The following is a 25,545-nucleotide window of genomic DNA, read 5'->3' as shown; positions in this document are numbered from 1 at the left end:
CTTGTGGAAGTAGTAATTATTTAGTATAGTTAATCAGGGTTGTGTTATGTCAATGATAATTAAAAAGCATTTGATGTCTGTATTTAACAGTAGACAGGGACGTGGTGTCCCACTTGCTCAATGCCAACACTAACCAATGTATGCATGAATACATAAATATGAGTATTATTATATATTTATTTATTTTGCTTTTATGTATCTAAATATACCATAAATCGATTAAGGCTGTCATCGATTAAAAAGAGTATCTTATTAATCATATGATATACTGGTTTCCGTGCGGGCTCGCGCAGTACAAACGGCGACAATAAAGGTTTGACTCCCCGTGCCATAAAGCGCATCTATCTCTCTAAAGAGCTCTGGACTAGAGGTTATCTCTCTAAAGAGCTCTGGACTAGAGGTTATCTCTCTAAAGAGCTCTGGGCTAGAGGTTATCTCTCTAAAGAGCTCTGGACTAGAGGTTATCTCTCTAAAGAGCTCTTGACTAGAGGTTATCTCTCTAAAGAGTTCTGGACTAAAGAACATTTTAAGAGCTCTGGACTAGAGGTTATCTCTCTAAAGAGCTCTGGACTAGAGGTTATCTCTCTAAAGAGCTCTGGACTAGAGGTTATCTCTCTAAAGAGTTCTGGACTAAAGAACATCTAAAGAGCTCTGGACTAGAGGTTATCTCTCTAAAGAGCTCTTGACTAGAGGTTATCTCTCTAAAGAGTTCTGGACTACGAACATCTAAAGAGCTCTGGACTAGAGGTTATCTCTCTAAAGAGCTCTGGACTAGAGGTTATCTCTCTAAAGAGCTCTTGACTAGAGGTTATCTCTCTAAAGAGTTCTGGACTAAAGAACATCTAAAGAGCTCTGGACTAGAGGTTATCTCTCTAAAGAGCTCTGGACTAGAGGTTATCTCTCTAAAGAGTTCTGGACTAGAGGTTATCTCTCTAAAGAGCTCTGGACTAGAGGTCATCTCTCTAAAGAGCTCTTGACTAGAGGTTATCTCTCTAAAGAGCTCTGGACTAGAGGTTATCTCTCTAAAGAGCTCTGGGCTAGAGGTTATCGCTCTAAAGAGCCCTGGACTAGAGGTTATCTCTCTAAAGAGCTCTGGACTAGAGGTTATCTCTCTAAAGAGCTCTGGACTAGAGGTTATCTCTCTAAAGAGCTCTGGACTAGAGAAGCAGTATGACGCAGCCCACAACCATGTGGGAAATCACATCCAAACCTGGCAGGTCTGACTTTTCCGTCACAATCAGAGGGGTAAGGCACAGCATAAGGAAGTGTGTCATTGGTTCAGGTAGTAAATGAACTCGTTTGGGTATCTAGATTAATCACAACGTTAGATCGTAAACCTTGACATCCATATATATACTTATACATGTATATACAGGTATATATATATATATATAAATAAATATTACTGTATTATTTCCTTCAGCGGCCCACCGTGGCCGTCTGGCCCAGGTTTAGTCGGTGGTTCAAAGTCCCCCTCGGTGAGATGGACCATGTGACACAACAAGCTCGGTCGGCTCCACAATCCAGACAGCTACTCAACGTTTCGTGGTACTCCACAACAGACAACATAGAACCGCCTATTTGTGATACGAAACCCTAAACATAGAATGTGTGGTCTTTATGTAGGTATAGAAATTACAGTATAACATATTAGTACATCAATGTTCACTTTGCACTTTCTTTATTTCTTTTTCATGTTACTGTCTTTGTTTTACATTTTAAAATTCATTTCCGAGCACTTCACATTCTGTTACCATGACCAAATCGTTTCAGCTAACTGGTAATCATTTACAAAGACAGGGAGGGGTATCTTGCAATTCCACCGAATGGAATTATCATGATTATATTGCCGTTTATACATCTTTAATCCTATGTTATAATTCTGTATCATGATCTTATTAGAAAACATTACAAATATTTTCTACTCCTATAATGTAATTCAGTGGACATTATATTCACATGCGCGAGCTATAACAGTATGCCATGTTATATTACCATCATTGTTGAATCTTTGATTTGAAACACTGTTTCGTCTACGATAAGGCATTATCGTAGACGATAAGGCAAAAAGGCATATCAGGCAATATTTAGCGATGCATATTGTAAATACACTGAATATGTGGAAAAAGGAAGTTGATGAGGATGAAATAAGTTATCTCCGGTCACAACCTTATGTACACAAAGTGCCTGGCCCCCAACATACCTCCAGCCTAGTTCCACACACACTCAGATAAAGTCACTCATCAACCACGTACACAACCTGCCATGGCCACTCATTACCCATAAACTGCCATAAAGGGGCCACCCCATGCTACCATAGGGCAGGACGAGTCATCTTGGTTTGAAAACACACACACTGTTTCTGTGTGTTTTTTAAATTTTTGTAATAAGTCCAAGTGGGTAAGTAGAGCGAAGGCTAGCTCTGCTCCACTCTGATTGGTCTGGATTCATGAGTGACGTGGCTGGGGGCGACGGTTTGTAATAAAAAGTGTATCGATAAGAATCCAAACGGCTTTACAACATAACACTGATTCACTACACATACAGGGTGGAGAGATACTGAGTGGAAACACAGAGAGAGACTAAGAGAGGCCGTGAGAGACCAAGAGAGACCAAGAGAAACAGAGAGAGACCGAGAGAGACCGTGAGATACCGCGCGAGAGAGAGAGAGATACCAAGGAACACAGTGAGAAACGGAGAGAGACCAAGATACACCACGACAGACCTTGAGAGACCGTGAGAGACCAAGAGAAACCGTGAGAGACCCAGAGTGTCCGAGAGAGACCAAGCGAGGCCAAGAGAGACCGAGAGAGCACACTGTGAGGCGTCAATTATTTTCCTCTTGATCAACAAGTGGCTAAAAGCTTGAGTAAAGCTTTGGAAAGTTAAGGTCCAAACGAGGCACAAACAACAACAACTAAAACAAGCAACGCAGCACAGAAACATCTCGAGGAAGACGACCAAGAGAGTACTCATCGTCCACGAGAAGATTCGGAGCAGCAGAAGATACTTTGGGTTTGTGTGTGACTGTCTGAGGGTGAAGAATGGCCTCCTTTGCGCTGGAGCTGGTCGGGGTCCTGGTGTCCGTGCTGGGACTGCTGCTCGGCGTGACCAGCTGCGCTCTGCCCATGTGGCGCGTGTCCGCCTTCATCGGCGCCAACATCATCACGGCCCAGGTGTACTGGGAGGGCCTGTGGATGAGCTGCGTGGTGCAGAGCACGGGCCAGATGCAGTGCAAGGTGTACGACTCCATGCTGGCGCTGCCCACCGACCTGCAGGCGGCGCGGGCCCTCTCCATTATGTCTATCGTGGCGGGCGTGGTGGGGCTGCTCATCGCCACGGTGGGGGCCAAGTGCACCAACTGCATCGTGGATGAAGGGGCGAAGGCCCGGGCCATGGTGGCGTCCGGCGCCACCTTCCTGCTGGCCGGTCTGGCCCAGCTGGTGCCCACGTCCTGGTCGGCCCACAGCATCGTGCAGGAGTTCTACAGCCCCCTGGTGCACAGCAGCCAGAAGATGGAGATCGGGGCGGCCCTGTACCTGGGCTGGGCCGCCGCCGCCCTGTTGGTGGTGGGGGGGTCCATCCTGTGCGCCAGCTGCCCCCCACGGCAGGAGAAGACCCAGAGGTACTATCCTTCCGCCCAGAGTGGCATGGCGTACTCGGCGGCGCCCAGGTCCGTGGCCCACAGCTCCTACCCCAGGAAGGATTATGTGTAGGAGCGCCCTTTCTCCTGGAACAACTGGAATAACATTGTGTTTATGCAACATTGTTTATCTATAGCTCTCTATATATAGTATAAATAACATCATGTATATACAACATATGTGGTTTATCTAAAGCTCTATACATATTGAGTAGATATAATATTATAATGTGTGTATATATATTCGTAATACATAGCTCTATATTGAGGAGATATAATATGATGTTTATATATATATATGTTGTTTATCTATAGCTCTTTGTGTATTGAGTAGATATAACATGTTGTATGTACAGTAATGTTTATCTATAGCTCTTTATATATTAAGTAGATATATAGTATAATGTGTATATCTATATTGTTTATATATCTATTTGTATATTGAATAGATATAATATAATCTGTATATATATTGTTTATCTATAGCTCTGTTTTTTTTTTAAATATTCAGCTACTTAGCCTGAAATCCACTTTGGAACAATTGTTTATGTATGAGAGAAAATTGGTGAGGGTTAAATGGTTAATTCATGTCCTAAATTCTGATAAAAATATGAATAAGACTCGGAATAAAAGTAGTGATGTTTTGCTATGTAAGCTCTGGTTCATCATGCAATGGTTTGTAAAGTACAAATTCATGCTGTAATATATTTATTAAAGTATTTTAGTTTCTTGGAAGTTGGTTTTAAATGCCTCTTATCCATCACTATGGTTACATATCAATCGACTCTCTTGGTGGTTCATAGTTCACAGAGCATCGGCGGTGTCATGCTGGGTTCTTGAGTCATTTTATTGGTGGTTATAGAGCTCCTTAGCAGCTATGAAAATATAGTTAGAGGAAGGTATGAGAAGCGCTCATTGGAAGGGAAGACAGGCAGCAGTAAAAACACTGACAGCCTGTTCTGACTTTCAGGAACAACAGCAATACTAATGCAGTGAAACTAGGTCTAACAAGATGGAGCAAAATAAACCTAAATATATTTAGCATGGTTAATCATCTTTATAAATTATCTTAAAAAAAATAAAAAATAATTATGGTTTTTATCTGTTAAATACGCAAAGTCAGATGCATAATGTAATGTCTAGGAGAGTTATGAGAGAAGATAAATGACTGTATTGGAAATGTTTAAATCTATAAAAGATTTAATGGATAGCTTCTTTTGACAAGGCAAGGTAACTCAAAATATAAATACTTTACTTTTAGGAATACTGAAAACAGTAGAGTTTAGAAATTAAATTATTTAGTACGATTTTACTATTTGACAGAAGACGATATACCATACTTACTGATTCAATTGATTGTACAATACTACAGTATCTGGCAACATCATAATGGTGAATTGAGTCATTCTATGAAGGTGAAAACATAAAACCATTTATTGCCCTTCGTGAGCAGAATGAATTTACTCTGATCATTCCTGAACTAGCAGGTTTCTTGGTGGAATTATTTCATACACCTTATAAAGACATTAAAACACAGTGTACAAGGTTGTTTTGGGGTCAGCCATCGGGCCGCTCCTTCACTTCACCAACACTGAGCTATGACCACCCAGAAAGTGACAGAGAGTGTCTCCCTCTTTCACTCTCAGATGCTGCACTCTGGGCCCTGGGAATAGTTAGCACAACGACGGTAACCAGGAAGAACTAACATAAAAAATACCAACTCTCTTTGTCTTGGTCTCTCTGCCTCTGTTTGTGTTCCTCTCTCTCTCTCTCTCGCTCTCTCTCTCTCTCTCTCTCTCTCTCTCTCTCTCTCTCTCTCTCTCTCTCACTCTCTCTCTCTCTCTCTTTCTCTCTCTCTTCACTCTCTCTCTCTCTCTCTCTCTATATATATATATTTTACATATATATATATATATATATATATATATATATATTTATATCTATGAAGGCCTCCGTACGTGTGGGATTGGTCCCCCCGCCCCCTAAGAGTGCTGTGTGTGAAGGTGTCTGGTGACAGTTTGGACTGGTAGGTATATGACCGATACTGGGATGATCGTGCGGTCTGTATGCTCAGGGAAGGCCATCCTATCATGTTTTCTTCAGCCTGTTTGCTCTGGGAGCAGTTCATCTGGTTTCAGGAGCTGGGATGGTTTCCTAACATAGCTTCAGTCGGACGTCTGTCTTATCCGGAACAAGGAAGAACCAGAATCGGTGGCCGGGCCATCCGGGAGCCGGAAGGCGTGTATATGTGTGTGTGTGTGTGTGTGTGTGTTTGTGTGTCTGTGTCTGTATGTGTTTGGGTGTTTGTGTGTACCTGTTTGGTGTCTGATAACATATTTCGTTTCCATGCGTACTCACAACGAGGTATCTAAGCAGCCAGGGGCCTGCCTCTATTGTCCTAAACAGCCCTTAACACTGGTGGGGGATGGGACTGCGGGCCAGTCAACGGTCTATCTCAGTGTTTGTTGTCAAACACAGGCCCCTCCTCGTTAGCACGTTCATCATCACACAGTGATTGGATCTTAACGTGATGCCGTCTTCAGAAGTAGCTTTGTAAATGGGGGTCTCTTGATTATGCTAATCTCTTCCTTAGTGTGATCAACGTCTCCATGGATCATTGTTCCTCCCCCTGACTCAACTCCCCCTCCTTCACCCACTCCTCGGAGGACTCATTGAGAGCACACAGGTGGTGTTTTTGCAAAAGCGGCTTCAGGCAAGCTACCGTGACATTATGAACACTGGACTCCTCCTTGCTCACCTGCCTCCCTCCCTCCCTCCCAGGTATAATTGACCTCTGTTTTCGTGGCAGCATTTGCCTCGATCCCGCCCTCTTCCAAATCCTCACTCCTTCCAAAGACACACGTTGGAGCCCAGCACAAAGGAGTTGGGTGATAGAGAGAAAGAGCGAGGGAGAGAGAGAGAGGAGAGAGCCACTCGACACTAAGTTTGGGATTTACATTTGATTTGGAACTTGAGGAATCGCTGCACTTGCTGGGCTTCCTGATCTGATTCTGGTGCTCTCGTCCTCACCCATAATCCCAGCATGTCTATGGGTCTGGAGATTGTGGGCATCGCCCTGGGAGTGATCGGCTTCATCCTCACCATCGTGGTGTGCGCTCTGCCCATGTGGAGGGTCACCGCCTTCATTGGCGCCAACATCATCACGGCGCAGACCATCTGGGAGGGCATCTGGATGACCTGCGTGGTGCAGAGCACGGGCCAGATGCAGTGCAAGATGTACGACTCCATGCTGGCGCTGAGCTCCGACCTGCAGGCGGCGCGCGCCCTGACCATCGTGGCCATCCTGCTGGGCGTGCTGGGGGTGCTCATCTCCATCGTGGGAGCCAAGTGCACCAACTGCATCGAGGACGAGGCGTCGAAGGCCAAGGTGATGATCATCTCCGGCATCTTCTTCCTTCTGGCGGGGTTGCTGCTCATCATCCCCGTCTCCTGGACGGCCAGCACCATTATCCAGAACTTCTACAACCCCCTGCTGACCGACGGCCAGCGGCGGGAGCTGGGAGCGGCGCTCTACATCGGCTGGGGCGGGGCGGCCTTGTTGCTGATCGGTGGAGCCATGCTGTGCAGCTCCTGCCCCCCCAAGGAGCAGAGGTACAAACCCCCGCGCATGGCCTACTCTGCGCCGCGCAGCGCCAGCGCCGCCACGGGCTACGACCGGAAGGACTATGTGTGAGAGAGTTGGCGGCAGGCCAGAGGAAGGGGGGCCCGAGGATGGGGGCCTTAGCGTGTGAATGTGAAGCGCTGTGAGAAAGAAACGCAGCTTGAATCTCCTGAGTTGACTCCGACATGAAGGCTTATGGGGTGTGGTATTGGTTTTGTTTGAAGTTTATTATGCGCATTATATAAATATATACTTATAGCAAAACATTTGTATCCAATAAATAAATATATATATATAAAAATTTATCGGTTACAAATGTTTTGTCACATTAAAATATTTGTACATACATTTTTTGATCTGTACCTATCCACGTGTAATTCAAAATGTCTGTGTCACTGTGTGAATGTCGAGGGAAGGCTAGGGCTAGGGTTAACCCAAACCCTAGCCCTAGCCCTAATCCTAACTCTACCCCTAACCCTAGCCCTAACCCTAACCTCCAAAGTCTCCTTCTGAGAGGGGTGTTGCGTTTCACTGAAACCAGTTTTTAGAAGAATCACTTCCCTGCGTTTGCAGACAATGACAGGGAAAAGCCTGTTGGTCTCCGAGCGTCTGTGTGTGTGTGGGGGGGTGGGTTTGCATGCATTTGCTTACATGAGTTTCTGTCGAGACTGAAACCTAAGCTCTAGGTTTCCGTGGAAGGCCCCGGGTCACGGATATTCTTGGTTCTTGGCCAATGTTACTCATGTGCTCGCACTGTTTGAGGACACGGGAGGAGTGGACAACATTTCAGCTTTTTTTTTTTTATCTTTGTGTATGTGAGTGTGTGTTTGTGTTTCTGGGGCGTCTGTTGATTCCATACAACCCGATACACAACCATTTTGTATTTTACAGTCTTCACTGCAATAATGAAGTGTTGTGTCTGTTGTTGTGATCTGTGGTGTCTGTGTACTGTAAGACACGAAGCAGAACGGCTATCTGGGTTGCGGCCCAGCGGCCCTCTGTTTGACAAACATACAAATAAAGAAAGGCAATGTACAGCAGGGAAGAGCAGGGGACGCAAAGACAGAGAGGAGGAGGTTTCTGAAAACCTTATATATACATATATATATAAATATAAATATATATGTAAAAATATATATACACATATATTTAAACATAAATATATATATATATATATAGATGCATATATAAACATATTTATATATAATTATATATATTTGTATATGTCAACTTATAATTTTCGTCCTGCAAAAAGAATGACTCTTTAAGTCCAATACTTTGATTTTTATGTTTTTTAATGTATTGCATATATTCATATATTCATTCCACTTATGAATCGCATCATCATGGTTCTTGATTCAAGGACGATTCCAATTTGCAGTCTCAGTGTAGAAGTTTTGTTATGTTTAATAAAAGTCAAGTGTTGTAATCATGGAGTAACTGGTGTTGTTTTGTGTTCTGCATAGAAATTAATATTTCTAAGGTCGGCCGAAGTGATATCTTCAGTCCAGAGGTCGTAAAACAAAAAGACCATTATGAAAAACAAAATCTACTAAGAAAACTGTACAGATGTGACCATAGATTACCCCCACACCCACAACCCACACACTAACAAACACACCCATACACGCAAACACACATAAACCCACCCACACATGCACGCATGCACACACACACACACACACACACACACACACACACACACACAGGTGTGTGTACTTTCAATAAAGTACACAACACTTTATTGAAAGTACACTTTATGGCAAAGTGATATTTTTTCTCTGGATGCCACTGACCTTCTTAACACTCCCTTGTAGTGCACTCTCAAATATATTAAAATCAAAGCATCAATGTGATCTGACATACATATTCATCATGTAATAAATCACCAAAGATGGAGCGATTGTTTTCGCACGCTGACGGAAGCTTATATAAGGGAAGGGTCAGATTCTGAAGCAAACTGCTTATTTTTACAGCCAAATAATCTGTAGGCAAAAGATCCAAAGGTGCTTTCATGTGATAGGAAATTACCTCCTGTCCTCACCTTCAGAAACCAGCCCCTCTTTCACCAGGAACAAGGAGCTGCCCTCACCTATGGCTGTCCACTTTTCCTTCAGGTCCAGTGGACCAGCTGTGGATATATATACACACACCTATATATACACGTATATATATATATATATACACACCTATATATATAGGTGTATATATATATACACCTATATATACACCTATATATATATAGACATATATAGGCATATACTGTATATCCATATATATAAATATATAATATATATATATATTCATATATATATACATATATATATATACATATTTAGTTATATGTGTATATATATTTATATACTGTAGGCAGAAGCAAAGTCCAACTGATAGGTGGTATTAGCACAATCACCCAGTTTATCAAAGATTGTTTAACCTCCATAAATGTTTAGGTGAAACAGAGATAACTGTTGCAAACATCCCAAAGAGCTCCTCTAAGTCTGCGCATAATGAACAAGATAACAGGGATGCTGCCGAAAAGCGGAAGAACATAAGTGTGCCTCACCTAACTCAATATAAAGTGCCATTCCATATTCGATATTTAAATATTCTTTTTAACCAAATATATTGAAAATCCATGCCAGCTGAACCCCTGTGCCAGTGTTCCACCTTTCCTCCGCCTTCCTGTTGGAGGAGCTCTATTTGACTAACAAACCTCTTTGCAAATAAGGGGATTATTTTTCCATATTTAGACCTACAGAGATGCAGCTCTTGTCCACCCACCCGTTTATCAACGCTTTTTGAATCATGATGTGATCAATGGAACCAAACTGCCATCGTTGCCATGGAGTATGGAGCTGTAGCTGGGAAGCTTCTGGAATTAAAGGAAGGAAATGGCAGAGAACTCTGAATTCTACTAAGCTATACATGGAAGCAACAGCCTGAAAGACCTGTCGTCATATCCTTCATTCCTTTGTTGATTCATATGCCTGTGTCTGGCAAGGTCCGGCAGGGCACTAAAACTGACAGTTCCTTTCTGCTTTCTCTCTCTCTCTCTCTCTCTCTCTCTCTCTCTCTCTCAATACCATCTCTCTTTCTCTCTCTCTCTCTCTCTCTCTCTCTCTCTCTATACCTTCTCTCTTTCTGTCTCTCTCTTTCTGTGCCTCTCCAAATCATCTCTCTTTGTGTGTCTCTCTCTCTCTCTCTCTCTCCATACCATCTCTATTTCTGTCTCTCTCTCTTTCTTTCTTCATACCATCTCTCTTTCTGTCTCTCTCCCCATACCATCTCCCTTTCTGGCCCTCTCTCTCTCGCCGTACCATCTCTCTTTCTGTCTCTCTCTCCACAAACCATCCCTCTTTCTGTCAGTATCTCATATGATAAATGACAACAGCCGATACCACATGACAAGAGAAACTCTTGAATGAAACAAGGGCACTATGACCTCATTAAGTGTGACGTGTGACAGATACTGTTTTTCAGTATCTTTCAGTAGCAGGTGTTTTTCCTGGGCTGGTGTCATGACACACACACCGGACGTGGGTAATTTTAAGAACTTTATGATGTTTCGATTCAGATATAAACCTATGATCATTTATGGCCCAATTCAGCTGTTCATGTTTTTCTTCAAAATCACATAAGTCAGTATAAGCTTGAGTTCAGGTTGGCATTTTATACTTTTTTGGGGGTTATCTTCAATAAAAACTTAAAATGCTGGTTTCTCTCGATATATATACAGTATCTCTCTCTCTCTCTCTCTCTCTCTCTCTCTCTCTCTCTTTCTCTCTCTCTCTCTCCCTCTCCCTCTCTCCTGCTCTCTCACAAACAAAAACACAAAAAAATATCAGCACACACACATCCACATCCACATCCACACACAACCCCTTCTCGCCCAGCTTTGGGGATATGTCTTCTCCCAGTGGGATTCACTCCAAGGGACCATCCCCATGGCAACAACAGGATGTAACCACACACAGCTCCATCCCAGTGGGCTTGTCACGGTGAGAGAGGAGTAGCTACTGGAGGGTCCTCAATGCAGGGCCGAAGCGCACCCGCTTCGGCCCTGCATTAAGGACGGCTTGGCCCAGTAGTGAAGTTGCGGTTTTGGCCCAGTTCAGTAACGGCTCCTGTTGCCAACAGTACCCTTATGGTAGAGCGGGGTTTAAGCCGGATGGCGATATCCTTGACAGCTACGTAAGCATCATGACCTCATAGCAGCCCGACACATTGTAGCTTGCTAATAAATCCAAGGAAAAAGAAGAACACGACGCAATAAACTAAGCTTTCGCTGTTGTCCAGAAATGACTTGCGGGTACTGTGTTTGTTATTATCCCCATGTCGCCCGGAAGGGACAATTCTGTTGACCAATCAACGGACGGCATGTGTAGCTCGAACTGGCCGGCACCCTTTCAGGCGTCTCAGTACCCCAACAGAGGAGGGGTACTGAGACGGAGGAGGGGTACTAACGGAGGAGGGGTGCTAACGGAGGAGGGGTACTGAGACGGAGGAGGGGTACTAACGGAGGAGGGGTACTAACGGAGGAGGGGTACTAACGGAGGGCGCATTTCCAGCACACCCTCCGTTTGAAATGCGCCCTTAGAGGCTCCTCCATGTTTCACTGGACAGGGCTCCTGTTCTTCCACTGTCCGCTGCAGGGATTGCCCTGTATGTACTAAATACTGAAGGTAAAGAAAGGAGCAAGTAGCTGATTATAGATCAGCTGTTCACACAACTACATATCACACAGGCAAAAGTGTTTTTTGTCAAAGATGTGTTTCAAAATGGAGCTGGTAATACAAATCATAAATAGTACTGATTATATTGTAAATTCTGATTCTGATTCAGAAAACTTTATTGTCTGTCGTAACAGAAAAATAGGAACTACTTCAATACATTATTCACTACATTGTTGTTAGTATTGCTGTTACTTAAGTCAGGTTTATGTATGAACAGATGTGATGTAGGGTTTGAGTTACATCATCTCTAACCTGGCAGTTGGCGGCACTGTCATCAAAGATGGGGTTTTCAGATCTAGCAGGCATAAAACAAATTAACCCCCATTATATGTTTCATGTGGTTGGATAAACAAGTCCAACATATACATTTAGCTGCTTGCAAAATGAAATGTGTTACCTTTCCAAAATAATTGGTAACATCATTTCATTTTGAGGACATTTTGCACATACTGATAAAGGAGGCCAAACCCCAATAGGGAACAGTGAAACGTTTCCCCGTGTCAACCTTTGGTGAGAGGTATACAATGTCAGGACTCAAACACGTATCCCAGTAACACGGCCAGGAGAGACTCTTCTCTTGAGGCACATATGATGTTAGATAATTGGCCTAATCACGACACTGTCCGTTGTATTCCAATACAGCTCCCCCTGGTGGAGGGTGTTATGAACTCAGCATTGTGAAGGCAGTGTTACAACAAGTCCCAATTAGTAAGAGCTATTGATTACATCTCTGACATCATACAATAGGAAACATAACTAATATTACAATCATTATTTTATTTCATTCTTTCTAAACTAAATATGTTTCATATGATTACAAATGTTTTATATTTAATTTAAGAACTGACAAACTAGGGCTGGAATTATATGTTAGTTAAAACAAAAACATGTGCGCATGAAAGAACCATAATAAAATGGATCTGAATTGCATATTTGTTTCAAATATATATATTATATCATGTCATATAATATAATATACTCCGCCAGTGGTTTACGTTGCGTGACGAACGTATTGTCTACGTCATGACGCACGACCAGCTGTCAACGCGACGCGATGACTCCTCATCCTGGCATCCTGGGCAGCGGGCACGAAGGTGGACGCACAGATTTACGTTAGCTTCTGTTGCGAGATTGATCATCGCATGTCCTTGTCCCGACCCTGCGCCGGACCGATCGTACCATGAGTGTGTTGCGTCGCTGGTTCCAGACCGGTCTGTTGTGCGGGAGGGCGCAGTGCCGCTCAGCCGCGGGACGGGGGTCCATGTGCGGCGGGGCTCCTGCTCTGGCCCGGTTCTCCAGCTCTGAAAGGTACAAATGATATTTGAAAGAAGAACACAGTGTCGACTTTTATCATGAGGGAGTTTTCCATAGCTCTGTTATCGATTAATTGGCCATACACGTCTTTAAAAGCAGGAGCGGATAATGGAGGTTAGTGATGCGGCGTTATGTCTGATGGTCCATTAGGGTCAAATGGACTGGATGACATTCAGAAGCAGCTACTTGGCTAGCTCCGACTGTGATCCAATGTGTTGGATTCCTCTGATGAAATAGGCTCAGACTTGTCTAGACATGGCAGTTAAATAGTTAGTAGCTTAATGTCGAGACAGTTGTTTGCGATAGGAACCCTGTTGAGAGGGACGAGGACCAGCGAATGGCGATACAAAAATTGTCGTCTTCCGGGTGATGGAACCAAATAGCATTTGTATTGCTTACATACTCGTAAAACAATTATATTACAATGATAACGGCAACGATCGCAACAACGACTTAGTGCTCACCAGTGTGCGAACTATACCGCGGCTTTCGGGGGGGCTCACTCTTTATTAAAGTGAAATAGTGATGAATGACCCTCATGCGCAAATCATACATTAAAAATAGCCTTATTTTACAAATGATCCATGATTATGACAATACAAAAAAAAAAGAAAATGCATGCGAAAAAACAGCATTTTGCCAATATATTAGAGACCCCCCCAAAATTTCACTAATCATGTTTTTAGGGGAGCTCATGTCTCATTAAGGGGGCCTGAGACCCCCCTGGCTCCCCCGTAGTTCGCACCCTGGTGCTCACGTAATAAAAGCTTATGAGCGGTTCTCCCTCCTCAGCACGGTGAATCTGACCTATGAACGGTTCTCCCCACAGCCAAGTGAACCTGACCTATGACCTGTTCTACCCCCCTCAGCCCGGTGAACCTCACCTATGACGTGTTCGACGGGAAGGGCGAGAGCACTCCGCTCGTGTTCCTCCACGGCCTGTTTGGGAGCAAGTCCAACTTCCACTCCATTGCCAAGTCCCTTGTGCAGCGCACCGGCAGGAAGGTAATGCAGGGCGGGAGAGCACTGTAGCAGCCCTGTGTGTGGTTAGCTGAGAGCCTGTAGTGATGGATGGGGGTCTCAGCCACCTTGTTTTCCCCCCATCCCAAGTGTTGTAACCATCTTTTGTCCAGTTAGGTGCTGACCATTGATGCCCGTAACCATGGTACCAGCCCACACCATCCGGTGCTGACCTACGAGGCCATGGCCAGCGATCTCAAGCACCTGCTCACCAAGCTACACATTGAGAAGTGTGTCCTGATTGGCCACAGCATGGGAGGGAAGGTAGCCATGACTACGGCGCTGACACAGGTAATGTCCCCAGTGTAACAGGAGTTTAGGGCCAAAACATGGGGCATTGAATTGAAAAGTATGACCACTCTGGCCCATTAAAAGTACCGCAACACATCCATGAACAGGGGCACACAGTGTTTAGTCAAGGTCGTTGTTCCTTGTCCTGCTCACCTTCTCCTTCTCCTTCCTCCCCCTGTTGTCTGGTCCTCCAGCCTGACCTGGTGGAGAGGCTGGTGGTGGTGGACATCAGCCCTGCCCAGACCACCACGCGGACCAACTTCCGCTTCTACATCAACGCCATGCAGGCGGTGACGGTGTCCAGCACGCTGCCCCGCTCCACCGCCAGGCGGATGGCCGAGGACCAGCTCCGCAAGCAAGTCAAGGTCTGACCCAGTGCTGGCCCTCCTGACCTAGGGCTGTCCTAGTGGGGTCCCTCCTGACCCAGTGGGGTCCCTAGTGGGGTCCCTCCTGACCCAGGGCTGTCTCCCCTAACCAAGTGGGGTCCCTCCTGACCTAGTGGGGTCCCTCCTGACCTAGTGGGGTCCCTCCTGGCCTAGTGGGGTCCCTAGTGGGGTCCCTCCTGACCTAGTGGGGTCCCTCCTGGCCTAGTGGGGTCCCTCCTGATCTAGTGGGGTCCCTCGTGGGGGCTAAGGTAGATGCGTCCATACTTGTGATCCATGGTGGTTCCCAGCCTGACCGTCCTCCTCAGACCTCTCCTCTCCGGAGCCCCCAGACCCTAACCCTAACACTGTAGGAATCCTACACTCTTCCCATTCAGGAACACTATTTGAACCCTACGCTCTTCCCCTTCAGGAACACTATTTGAATCCTATGCTCTTCCCATTCAGGAACACTATTTGAATCCTACGCTCTTCCCATTCAGGAACACTATTTGAATCCTACGCTCTTCCCATTCAGGAACACTCTGTTCGCCAGTTCCTGCTGACCAACCTGGTGGAGACCAACGGCCAGTACTCCTGGAGAGTCAACCTGGCGGCCATTTCGGCGCACCTTGATGACATCATGAGCTTTCCAAGTCTGGACACCACCTACGACGGCCCCACCCTGTTCCTGGGCGGAGCGAGTTCTGCCTACATCAGGTAGGACCTATGGACCTGTCATGGGCACAGACGGCTGGATGGAAGGGTGACTCAGCTGGGGAGGAATGGCTGATCTGCACTGGTCTTGTACTGGTTGAGCTGTACTGGTTGAGATGTACTGGTCTTGTACTGGCGTTGTACAGGTTGAGATGTACTGGTCTTATACTGGCTGGTCTTGTACTGGTTAAGCCGTACTGGTTGAGATGTACTGGTCTTATACTGGCTGGTCTTGTACTGGTTGAGCTGTACTGGTTGAGCAGTACTGGCTGGTCTTGTACTGGTTGAGCCGTACTGGTTGAGATTTACCGGTCTTGTACTGGATGAGCTGTACTGGTTGAGCTTGTACTGGTTGACCTGAGTCGTACTGTTTGCTATGACTACTTCAGTGTCGAGCAGATGCTTGTATTATGGATAGGAAGTGGTCGCTCAGTGCAGCATCATGACCAGAGGTCTGGAACGACCCGGATCCTGGACCACATATGAAGACGTTACATGATATGAAGTGGTTACATGATAGGAGGTGGTGACATGTTATGAAGTGCCGAACACACTGCTGTTGTCTGACACGAGGCACCAGACGTGGATCATTAATTGGATCATGGCATTAGGCGTCTAATGGATTAGATATCTCTGTTTAGAAGGCTGCATAAGTATCAGCACTTTAAGTGGTGTGTGTGGATTCCTCAGTATAAAGTATTAGTATAAGGTATAAAGCTAGTTGTGTTCCACCAGAATCAAGCACCGAACAGAACAAATCCCCTGTAATGGAAATGGATTATCTCATAATGTGTGTGTGAATAATAGTATCAGGGACCCTAGTGATTCCTAGATTCATTCTCTAGCCATTGCAGCAACACGTCTATCATAGATGGTGCAGCCTCTTTCTTTTGTGACAGTGCTGGTCTTCCTGTACCCCCCCTGCAGCTCAGAGGACTATCCAGAGATCCAGCGGTTGTTTCCCTGTGCTGACATCCAGTACATTCCGGACGCAAGCCATTGGATCCACGCGGACAAACCGCTGGACTTCATCAGCTCCATCAGTTCCTTCCTGCAGTCGTAGGGAGGCTGAGTGGGCTCCCTCCCCAGCTTAGCAGCCTCCCAGCCCCTCTGCTGAGGGGGGGCCCAGAGCAGGGGGCCCCTGGCTGCAAACTCTCACGGTGCAGATGGTCCCCAGGTCCCCAGATCGTCCACCCGTGGTCCTAACAAGACTAATGTTTAAAGTTCCGGACCCAAACCCTTTCTCTAATGCAGTCGGTTTGAGTTGAACATGTGTAGTGCATAGTAGCGTGTTTGTTGATGTTTCAGTCTTTTTACTTTGTGCATTTCTCATCAATGGCTGGCAGATGTAGAATATTGAGTTTGTAGAGTTGGTGTTTGTTGACTTAGTGGACTAGTAGCAAGGCGACATAAAAGTACTTGATGCTATCGGGTCTTAATTGAGGGAAGTTGGAAATAAATCCTTATCCAAAGAATTTGTTTGCACAGGTCCGTGGCGGTGAAGGATGTGTGTGGAAATGTCATTCCTCCCTGCTTCTAGAACAGTCTTGATGTTGTTAAACAGAAGGTCCAGTATGATGATAGAGAGGCTTTTCTCCTTTGGAGTAAGTCAAGAATGTGCGTCTTCAAACAAGACTGCAAAAGAATTGCGTATGCTAGTGTAAGTGTTTTGTAACGTGATCCTTATAGTCGTGCATTACTGGTGTTGTAGAACTCATGTAGTTGTTTACCGCGTCACCTCCTCCATGTCAACCTGGTCCATAGATGAGGTGCTCTCCAGGGTCGCTGGAATAGCTGGCTGTGCTTTTATATAATGCCAACCAGAACAGCTACGTCAAGCTGTGTGCTGAATATTTCAGGTTACAACTGTGTGTGTGTGTGTGTGTGTGTGTGTGTGTGTGTGTGTGTGTGTGTGTGTGTGTGTGTGTGTGTGTGTGTGTGTGTGTGTGTGTGTGTGCGCGCCTGCTTGGGATAAAGAAGCCGTATTGTGCAGTCCTGTCTTTTCTTATTTCTATCCCACTTATCAGTGTGGAGATGGTTGTTCCTAAACCATGTACATGTATCACCCTTATCTTTGGGGTAAAGGCTGTATAGTCTTCTGTATGCTGCAGTGTTTCATGTCGGGTCATCATAGTGTTAATGGCGTTGTTTTCCTTATTTCAGAAGGGACTTCTTTGTGTTTATCATTTCAAATAGAAATAGTTCAGCTACTGCCATGTGTCTCTTGTCTTGGTGAGCAGGGTGTGTTTGACTCTCCTGATCAAGCCCTCTGTAGGGCGCCGTAGGTCAGCACCTTCTTCCCCCCACACATGGGGGTCTGTTCCTTCAGGGAGCAGGGTGTACATGGAGGAGCAGGCCAGAGGGGGTGCTGACGGAGCCGTGCAGAGCTTGAGGAGTACTCTTTAGTCAGCGGGGTCAGTGGGCAGCTGGGCTGCCGCTTGGGGCAAATGGATTGAATCTCCAATGTATTAAAGATCTAGCACAATATCGTTTTTTGTACACGATTATAACGGCACTTGCTATTAGATCCAAGCAATCCAGTTAGTTTTTGTTATGACAATTTTCTGAATGACTTGAAATATAGGATTTGTATCTGAATGCAACCAGAAGGGCAAAGGCCCTTTATGACATGAGCAACTTAAACAATGTCAGCTGAATGAGGGTGGTTGAGAATGTCTTCAGAGCTCCAATATAAGTATATTAATTCATTTGATTTAGAAACGGACCGAAGTGTCTGATGCTGTAGTCTAAGCATGCCTTTCTCCTGATTCTATGTGGATGTTTGTGTCTCCAGGCTACATGTTTTTTAGCCGTTTTGATTTATTTTTTAAATGATATTCCTTATAGACAATGAAATAACATAAAAAAATGCAGAATTAAAAAAGAATATGGGATGTGTATATGAGTGAATTATTTAGATGTACATTATAAATATATATATATTTACAAAATGTATAATGGATATATACAATAAAATCGACCTAACATTGAGTCTGTTAATCCCCAGTGTGTGTTATATATAGATATAAATATATATTCATATTGATATTTATATAAATATTGATATTTATATAAATATATCCAGAGGTGGAAAGTAACCAATTACATTTGCAAGGTAAATGTATTGACTTGATTTCTTTTGGTATTTTGTATTTTTTCAGTAGTAAAAACGGTACTTTTACTTTTACTTAAGTTTTGGTTGAAGTATTCTAATTAGTTACATATTAAACCACACAAGTTACTGAGTAAAAAATTGCAGGCAAGTATGTCGAGAACGACAAAATGCATGCTGCATTGGCCTGAGAATTTCTGAGTTCACCTAGCAACAAGCCTACCTTTCAGCCCTCAGCGCAGTCAGTCTAGGGTGTGGTCGGTAGGCTGAATGGATAATGGCTGACTGTCTTTTTATGTCCAGCTTCAAAATTAGACTTCAGTTATGGACTTTAAATAGTTTGAGTCGTTTTTTGTAGGCAATTGAACAAATGATTCAGAGATAAGAGGAGTGTTAATATCACAGATGTCAAGCATATAGTGTCCCACTCCTTCAGGGTCAAAGAAGGCTATAGACTAAAATAGAAGGCCTTATTGTATGTTTTGTTGGGTTTGAAAAAAGCGAATTAAGTCACGATAACCAATATATTCAAGATACGTTTTCAAGAGTTATCTTATGACAGGATGTAAAATTGCTATGACAGGATGTAAAATTGCTCAAAATCATTGTCCAAAGTTAACCCTGATTAGATTTTGGATTCCCCCTTGCAGTTGAAAACATTTAATTGGTAAGGCAATAAATACGACCAGTAAAAAAGTAACTAGTAACTAGTACTCTGAGTAGGTTTTGAAAAGGGTTAGTACTTTTGAGTACTTTGTACTTACACTTGAGTAAATTTTATCTACAATACTTGTACTTGGAATTGAGTAAGATTTCAGTGATGTTGCTGTACTTTCATTTGAGTAGCTTTTTCCACCTCACGCTATATCGATATAAATATATATCTATATAAATATAGATATATATTTTTATATATATTTTATATATATGTATCTATATTTTTTATTTATGTGTATATAAATATATACTTATATAGATATTTATTTATATATATATATATATATGTATATATTTATATACATATATATATATATATTTATTCTGGAAGCTTCAATATTTAAACCAGTTACTCAGTTAAGTCTGAGTTTTAAATTTGATTTGTTTAAAATATGAAATGACGATATTTTGTAAAACTATTTTACTGCTATGTATAAACATGTTTAGCGCTGGGTGAAGGCGTGTCAAACACCTGATGAGCAGTCATGTATCAGCCATGTATATCGGCCAATCAGCAAGATGCAAACACATCCTAATCTGTTCCGTCACGCCGATACACACTCTAAAATGGAGCACTTGATTTATGCTTTATGTGTCACCATTCTTTCACTTTTTAGGTTATACCATGGTTAAATGCACTTTGGATGAATGTGTCAGCTAAACAAATATAACATAAAACAAATCCTTTGGGGTAGTTATGAAGCACCCACTTATTATAAAAGATAATAAAAGATAAAAAAAGATATCTCATAGGATATGGTTTAGCGATAATTATTGCAAGATTAATCAATCATAAAAATGTGCGTGTGTGACTGTCTGTGTTTGTGAATGCCTTCTTAGTATATTCTTGACTGACTGTTTTAGTCAAGTGATACAGTCTGGAAGCCAGTCATTTCCCTGCCTGACGCCTGCTGTACATCGTGGCCGGCCGGCTCCTGGTCTTCTTGACGACTGACCTTGCCCCTCCTGAACCTGTCCTTCCAGGCGCGGGACAGCGAGCTGAAGCCGTCCGAGGGGAAGGCCTTGGTGAGGGCAGGAGAAGGAGGAGGAGGGGGGCTCGGATTGGCCACGAACATGTGGCTGGTGCTGGTGGTGGGGGGGTCGGGTCTCTGGACCGGCACCCGGTTGGTCCTCCTCAGTAGCCCCCCGCGGCTCTTCTTCTGGGCCTGCTCCGCCTGCTGGCTCTGCTGCTGCTGCAGCTGCTGGTTGAGGATGTGCTGGAGGTCCTCCTGGAAGACATGAGGGGGTTAAGAAGGCCGCTTCCCATGGGTCCTGCCTGGTTCCTCCTTTTCTTTCAAAACATGCTTTTCAACTCGAGGTCGTGCAAGGAAAAGGGCTTATGGAGGCAGTTCCAGTTCCAGATGAATTAATGAATGAATGAGGAGACTATCGGGGCTAAGCGCCACACTCTCTCTGCTACGCCATGCTGCATAATCTCACACGAGTATATTGTTTAGGTATATCAAGTAGAGTCACTCTGAAGACTATAATAGTTATACAAACAGATTCATTCTAAAGACTATAATAGTTATATAGAGTAGAGTCAATCTAAAGACACTATAACAGTTATATAGAGTAGAGTCACTCTATAATAGTTATAAAGAGAAAGACCTCTAAAGACCTAGTAAAAACACTCTTCCGTTTACTGCATCATTTGATGGTGAGTGCAGTAGGTCGGTCAGCCACCAGCCCTACCACTGGGTCCTATGAGGTGCCTGGTGGTGTGTGACAGGGGTCAGACCTACCTTCCAAGCCTCCAGCTCCAGAGAGAGCTCCAGTCGTTTCTGCACGGCTTCCAGAAGCTGGTTATTCAGAAACATCATCTCTGACTTACTGCGGAGCAACTCTGCCTCCATTCCTTTCTTCCTGCAGAACAGAACAGGAAGGAAACACCGTGACACATTCCCCTGAGACAGCTGCAAACAGCTCCTTAACTTCCTCTTGGATCATGAATAGCATTCTCGTGATTTGACCAGATACATCTGTGTGTGTCTGTGTGTGTGTCTGTGTCTGTGTGTGTGTGGTGTGCGTGTGTGTGTGCGTGTGGTGTGTGGGTGTGTGTGTATATGTGTGTGTGCGTGGGCATGGTGTTTGTGTGTGTGCGGGATGTGTGTGTGTGTGTGTGTGTGTGTGTGTGTGTGTGTGTGTGTGTGTGTGGTGTGCGTGTGTGTGTATTTGGGTGTGTGTGTGTGTGTGTGTGTGTGTTATGTGTGTGTGTGTGTGCTTGCCCACTTCTCTATAGCCTCGTCTCTGTCTCTGAGGGCTTGCTCCAGAATGGCCATGTCCTTTGACATCTTCCCCACTCCAGATGACTGAGAAAAAACACATAAGGAAAAACTTGATAGCATGTATGCCTGTCTGTCTGTCTGTGTATTACAGTGGCTTGTATTCTTTGAACAACTTGGACCAAACAGAGCATATTCATTACTGCAGCCCAATATTAACTAGTTGGGTAATGTAATTGGGTTCTTAACATAATGAGCTATTATGGCTAATTGAAGAGTTTATCGTTGTGTATGGTATAAATGTATTAGTTTGAGACCAAGTCATAACCATAAAGCCAGCACTAAAGCTGCCACTTATGATGATAGATGATAATCTAGCTAGATGTTAAAAGTAATGTAACAGCAGAGGAGAATGAACAGGAAACTAGGGTTCCTCTTAGCCAATGATATTCCAGCAAATTATATCCAACGATATACTGTAACAACAATAATTCAGTTGAGAAAGACTATCAGAGCCTCAGACACTCCCCCGCCTCAGACACTCCCCCATATCAGACACCCCCCCGCCTCAGACACTCACCCATATCAGACACCCCCCCGCCTCAGGGAAGGGTTGGTATCTCCCTGACAAGCAACTGACTCTCCTTCATGTCAACATGGAAAAACCCATGCCGGGTTCTTATGTTTTGTATTCATTATACCGTCATATCTATTGTTGGGTTGTTTTTGATCTGTTTATTGGGTTTTCAGGACAGCACATTTACACATTGTAAGGGCGCACTGTGTTAAACACAAAGGCAAGAGCAGGTCATGTCCAGGTAAAATAACATGATTAATGAAGGCACATGTACTAATACAGTTAGAAACAGGAATCACTAACTAACCATCCGTGCAGACAGACAGGAAGGCCTTATAAGGCGGCGGGAGGCAGCGGGACTGTACCTGGTTGCCTTGGCTGAGGGCCAGGGAGCGGGCGACGTGCTGCAGCTGGCTGAGCCCAGTGTCCAACCGGTCGGCGCTGGACGAGGGCTCCACCAGCCTGGCGTCGCTCAGAGGACGGAGCAGCTTCAGGATGGACAGCACCTCCTCCGTCACCTGCCCCCAAACCAGAAGGTTCTTGTTGGCATTTCCTCAGAGCATCGAATACAAAGTTTGTTTAATTGTCAACACAAACTGTTTGTAACCGTACATAAAAAAGTGACTCACAAAGATAACTAATTCACTAAGTGATTTTGTGAAGGGCAAATAAAAGCAAATACTAAACAGTCAATTCTTAAAGTCTAGCTTGTAGCTTAAAATAACCCAGACATATCTGGAGTCAAAGCTGGTTGCTAACTGTAAGTAACTGTCTTAGTTAAAAAAATCACCATCCACACTCCCAACCAACCCCTCCCTCCCTCCGGCCCGCCCGCTGCCTGGTCAAAGAGCTGCTGCCCCTCCAGCTGGAGTGGAAGCACCGTATTACCTCGGGCATATTTTAAGATTCAGAGAACCAAGCTACAGAAACAAACACTGGATTACATTTTTTACATTTGTGATAAAAAAACGGAATTCCCCAAACAGAGCACCACTGCAGGAAACAGCACGTCCTCTCCGCTGCATTCCGTGGTGATGTCCCATACCATTGTAAGGGATCACCTCATACTAATTTGAACCAATCACGGGCAGCTACAGCATGTGATGCTGTGTGCAGGCTGGAGGCTGACATGAAGGGTGTTTTACCCTTTCTCTGTGCTGGCTCCATCCTGGGCCCTCCTCCTGCAGCTTGTCCACCTGAGCCTTCAGCCGGATGCTGCGGCTCCGGGAAAGAGCCACCTCCCGCCGCACCTCCTTCAGCTGGACACACACACACACACATATAGACACGCACACACACACATAGGCACGCACACAGACACGCATACATAGACACACACACACATATAGACACGCACACACACACACACACACACACATAGGCACACACACAGACACGCATACATAGACACACACACATATAGACACGCACACACACACATAGGCACACACACAGACACGCATACATAGACACACACACACACACACACACACACACACATATAGACACGCACACACACCCACAAGCACACAAACAGACACGCATACATAAACACACACACACACACATATAGACACGCAAACATAGACACACACATAGGCACACACACACATATAGACACGCACACACACCCACAAACACACAAACAGACACGCATACATAAACACACACACACACACATATATAGACACGCAAACATAGACAAGCACACACAGACACGCACACAAAGACCCACACACACACAAGTGGCACACAAGCACATTCAAAGTTTAGCATGCTTGTATAAATAAATGCCTTGCTGATCTGTATTCACGAGCGAAACCTTGAGAACAAATCCTGTCTTTCGAGCTGAGATCAGCTGCTGCACCACAAGCCATAATACAGTACTCATAATCAGGCCCGACCATTACCATGTTCAGGTGACGATGTTCAATGGGCTGTACATAACAAGCTACAGCGCACACACAGCTGCGTGTGAACTGCTCTTGAGAGTATCTTAAGACTGAAGCTTTCCTGTGTTTGTTCTTTAAAGGGACCGAGCGTGGTTTGCCATGAAAGTGAAGATGCACATGTTACACAACCAACCAACGATACTTTTGAGTGTCTGTTCGTCAGCCTACCGTGTCCGAGACGGGCCCCAGCGTCCGGCGTCTGGTCAGCGGCCTCCCGCTCCCCCGGATCAGGTCCGGTAGGCTTCGGTCCGCGTAGCTCCCCTGTCCTCCTCCGTCCCCACCCGGGACGTGTGGGTCCGCTCCCCGTCCCGTCTCCCGGGGGGAGGAGGAGCCCTCGGGGAGGTCGGAGCTCCTCTCTGTGGAGGAGGAGGAGCTGGCGTCGGGCCGGGCCGGGTCCTCGATCTCCTCGGAGCTGGTGTCGGTGAGCCTCATGGCGGGGTCCAGACACTGGGTCAGGAGGGACAGGAGGTCCGAGCGGTTCCCTTGGTCTTCGTTCATAGAGGACCCACCGTCCGAGTCTAAGCTCCCCGTCTCTGAATCCTCCTCGGCGGGCTCTTCGGACCCGGCCTTAGACTCCTCGGGGTTGCGCCTCCCCTGGTACAGCGTGGGTCGGCCCCCCCCCCCCGAGGGGCCCTCCCTGAGGGGGCCGGGGGACTGTCTGTCCTCCCAGACACTAGGGGGGGCGTACAGGCGCTGCAGGGCGCTGTAGGGCCTCAGCCTGTCATTCAGCGCGGAGAAGGGCAGGGAGCCGTCCATGACCGGCTACAGGACAGGACCAGCCACCAGGGCAGGGCAGGACCAACGAGGACCGGGCCGCAGACGCAGTGGAGGGGACGCAGAGGAGGGGACGCAGTGGCGTGGACGCAGCGAAACGTCCTCAGCTGCTGTCAGGCCCGTGTGTCTGAAACAACCAAGAAGAAGAGAGGAAGACAGAGAACAGAGCGAGGGAGGGAGGGAAACCAACAGAATGTCTACCGACTTGTTTTTCCTGAACGGCGTGTGAGTCTGCCGTCTGACGCGAGTCACAAGGTCATTGGATTCCTCACGGTTTATCGCGCTCGCTTGGCATTCTCTCTTCCTCCTTCTTGTGTAAATGAAGGTAGAGCGGGAGTCTGGCGGTAGAGTGTGGGAGAACGGCCGCGACAGTGTTTGTCCACACACCCCAGGGGGGGCGGGTCTTAGCTCGTCACCGGTTAACAAAGGCCTGACGAGAGCAGACCTGAGCTATTTTAAACTGTTGTATCTGTCAGCAGGGTG

General features: G+C 45.3%; 4 protein-coding genes across 5 annotated transcripts; 3 read left to right on the top strand and 1 right to left on the bottom strand.

Annotated features, from left to right (window-relative positions):
• Positions 1-3,044: 3,044 nt before the first annotated feature.
• Positions 3,045-3,716, top strand: LOC307076995 (claudin-4-like; the record flags this gene model as incomplete). The annotated part of the gene is made up of 1 exon (XM_079738231.1): positions 3,045-3,716. The coding sequence occupies one exon, from the start codon at positions 3,045-3,047 to the stop codon at positions 3,714-3,716; it is 672 nt and encodes a 223-aa protein (XP_079594357.1).
• Positions 3,717-6,463: 2,747 nt separating this feature from the next.
• Positions 6,464-8,701, top strand: LOC307076996 (claudin-3-like). Its single transcript, XM_079738232.1, has one exon. The coding sequence runs from the start codon at positions 6,687-6,689 to the stop codon at positions 7,335-7,337; it is 651 nt and encodes a 216-aa protein (XP_079594358.1). The 5' UTR covers positions 6,464-6,686; the 3' UTR covers positions 7,338-8,701.
• Positions 8,702-13,086: 4,385 nt separating this feature from the next.
• abhd11 (abhydrolase domain containing 11) lies at positions 13,087-18,318 on the top strand. Its single transcript, XM_079737536.1, has 6 exons — positions 13,087-13,309; positions 14,185-14,320; positions 14,453-14,626; positions 14,821-14,991; positions 15,527-15,708; positions 16,633-18,318. Exons 1-6 carry the CDS (start codon positions 13,182-13,184, stop codon positions 16,766-16,768), a joined length of 927 nt encoding a protein of 308 aa, XP_079593662.1. The 5' UTR covers positions 13,087-13,181; the 3' UTR covers positions 16,769-18,318.
• A 187-nt stretch (positions 18,319-18,505) lies between these two features.
• Positions 18,506-25,395, bottom strand: bicdl2l (bicaudal-D-related protein 2-like). Of its 2 annotated transcripts, XM_079737535.1 has the most exons (7): positions 25,268-25,395; positions 24,457-25,189; positions 23,482-23,595; positions 22,702-22,854; positions 21,767-21,846; positions 21,280-21,400; positions 18,506-20,763 (listed from the first exon to the last, which is right to left on the bottom strand). In XM_079737535.1, the coding sequence occupies exons 2-7, from the start codon at positions 25,042-25,044 to the stop codon at positions 20,395-20,397; spliced, it is 1,425 nt and encodes a 474-aa protein (XP_079593661.1). In that variant the 5' UTR covers positions 25,045-25,189; positions 25,268-25,395; the 3' UTR covers positions 18,506-20,394. The 2 variants fall into 2 exon arrangements, with proteins under 2 accessions (XP_079593661.1, XP_079593660.1); XM_079737534.1 differs by having other exon boundaries at positions 24,457-25,374.
• Positions 25,396-25,545: the final 150 nt, after the last annotated feature.

The sequence above is a fragment of the Pollachius pollachius genome (genome assembly GCF_949987615.1).
Source record: "Pollachius pollachius genome assembly, chromosome: 6".
Classification (NCBI taxonomy): Eukaryota; Metazoa; Chordata; class Actinopteri; order Gadiformes; family Gadidae; genus Pollachius; species Pollachius pollachius.
This window is presented reverse-complemented; position numbering and strand designations above follow the sequence as displayed.

What these genes read in the sequence shown, in the direction of transcription:
- abhd11 (XM_079737536.1), top strand. Translation starts at nt 13,182, where the DNA reads ATGAGTGTGTTGCGTCGCTGGTTCCAGACCGGTCTGTTGTGCGGGAGG. An exon ending in CGGTTCTCCAGCTCTGAAAG is followed by an intron (nt 13,310 to 14,184) that starts GTACAAATGATA and finishes TACCCCCCTCAG; the next exon opens with CCCGGTGAACCTCACCTATG. An exon ending in TGCAGCGCACCGGCAGGAAG is followed by an intron (nt 14,321 to 14,452) that starts GTAATGCAGGGC and finishes TTGTCCAGTTAG; the next exon opens with GTGCTGACCATTGATGCCCG.
- LOC307076996 (XM_079738232.1), top strand. Translation starts at nt 6,687, where the DNA reads ATGTCTATGGGTCTGGAGATTGTGGGCATCGCCCTGGGAGTGATCGGC.
- bicdl2l (XM_079737535.1), bottom strand. Translation starts at nt 25,044, where the DNA reads ATGGACGGCTCCCTGCCCTTCTCCGCGCTGAATGACAGGCTGAGGCCC. An exon ending in GGAGCCAGCACAGAGAAAGG is followed by an intron (nt 22,855 to 23,481) that starts GTAAAACACCCT and finishes GTTTGGGGGCAG; the next exon opens with GTGACGGAGGAGGTGCTGTC. An exon ending in CCCTCAGCCAAGGCAACCAG is followed by an intron (nt 21,847 to 22,701) that starts GTACAGTCCCGC and finishes GTTTTTTCTCAG; the next exon opens with TCATCTGGAGTGGGGAAGAT.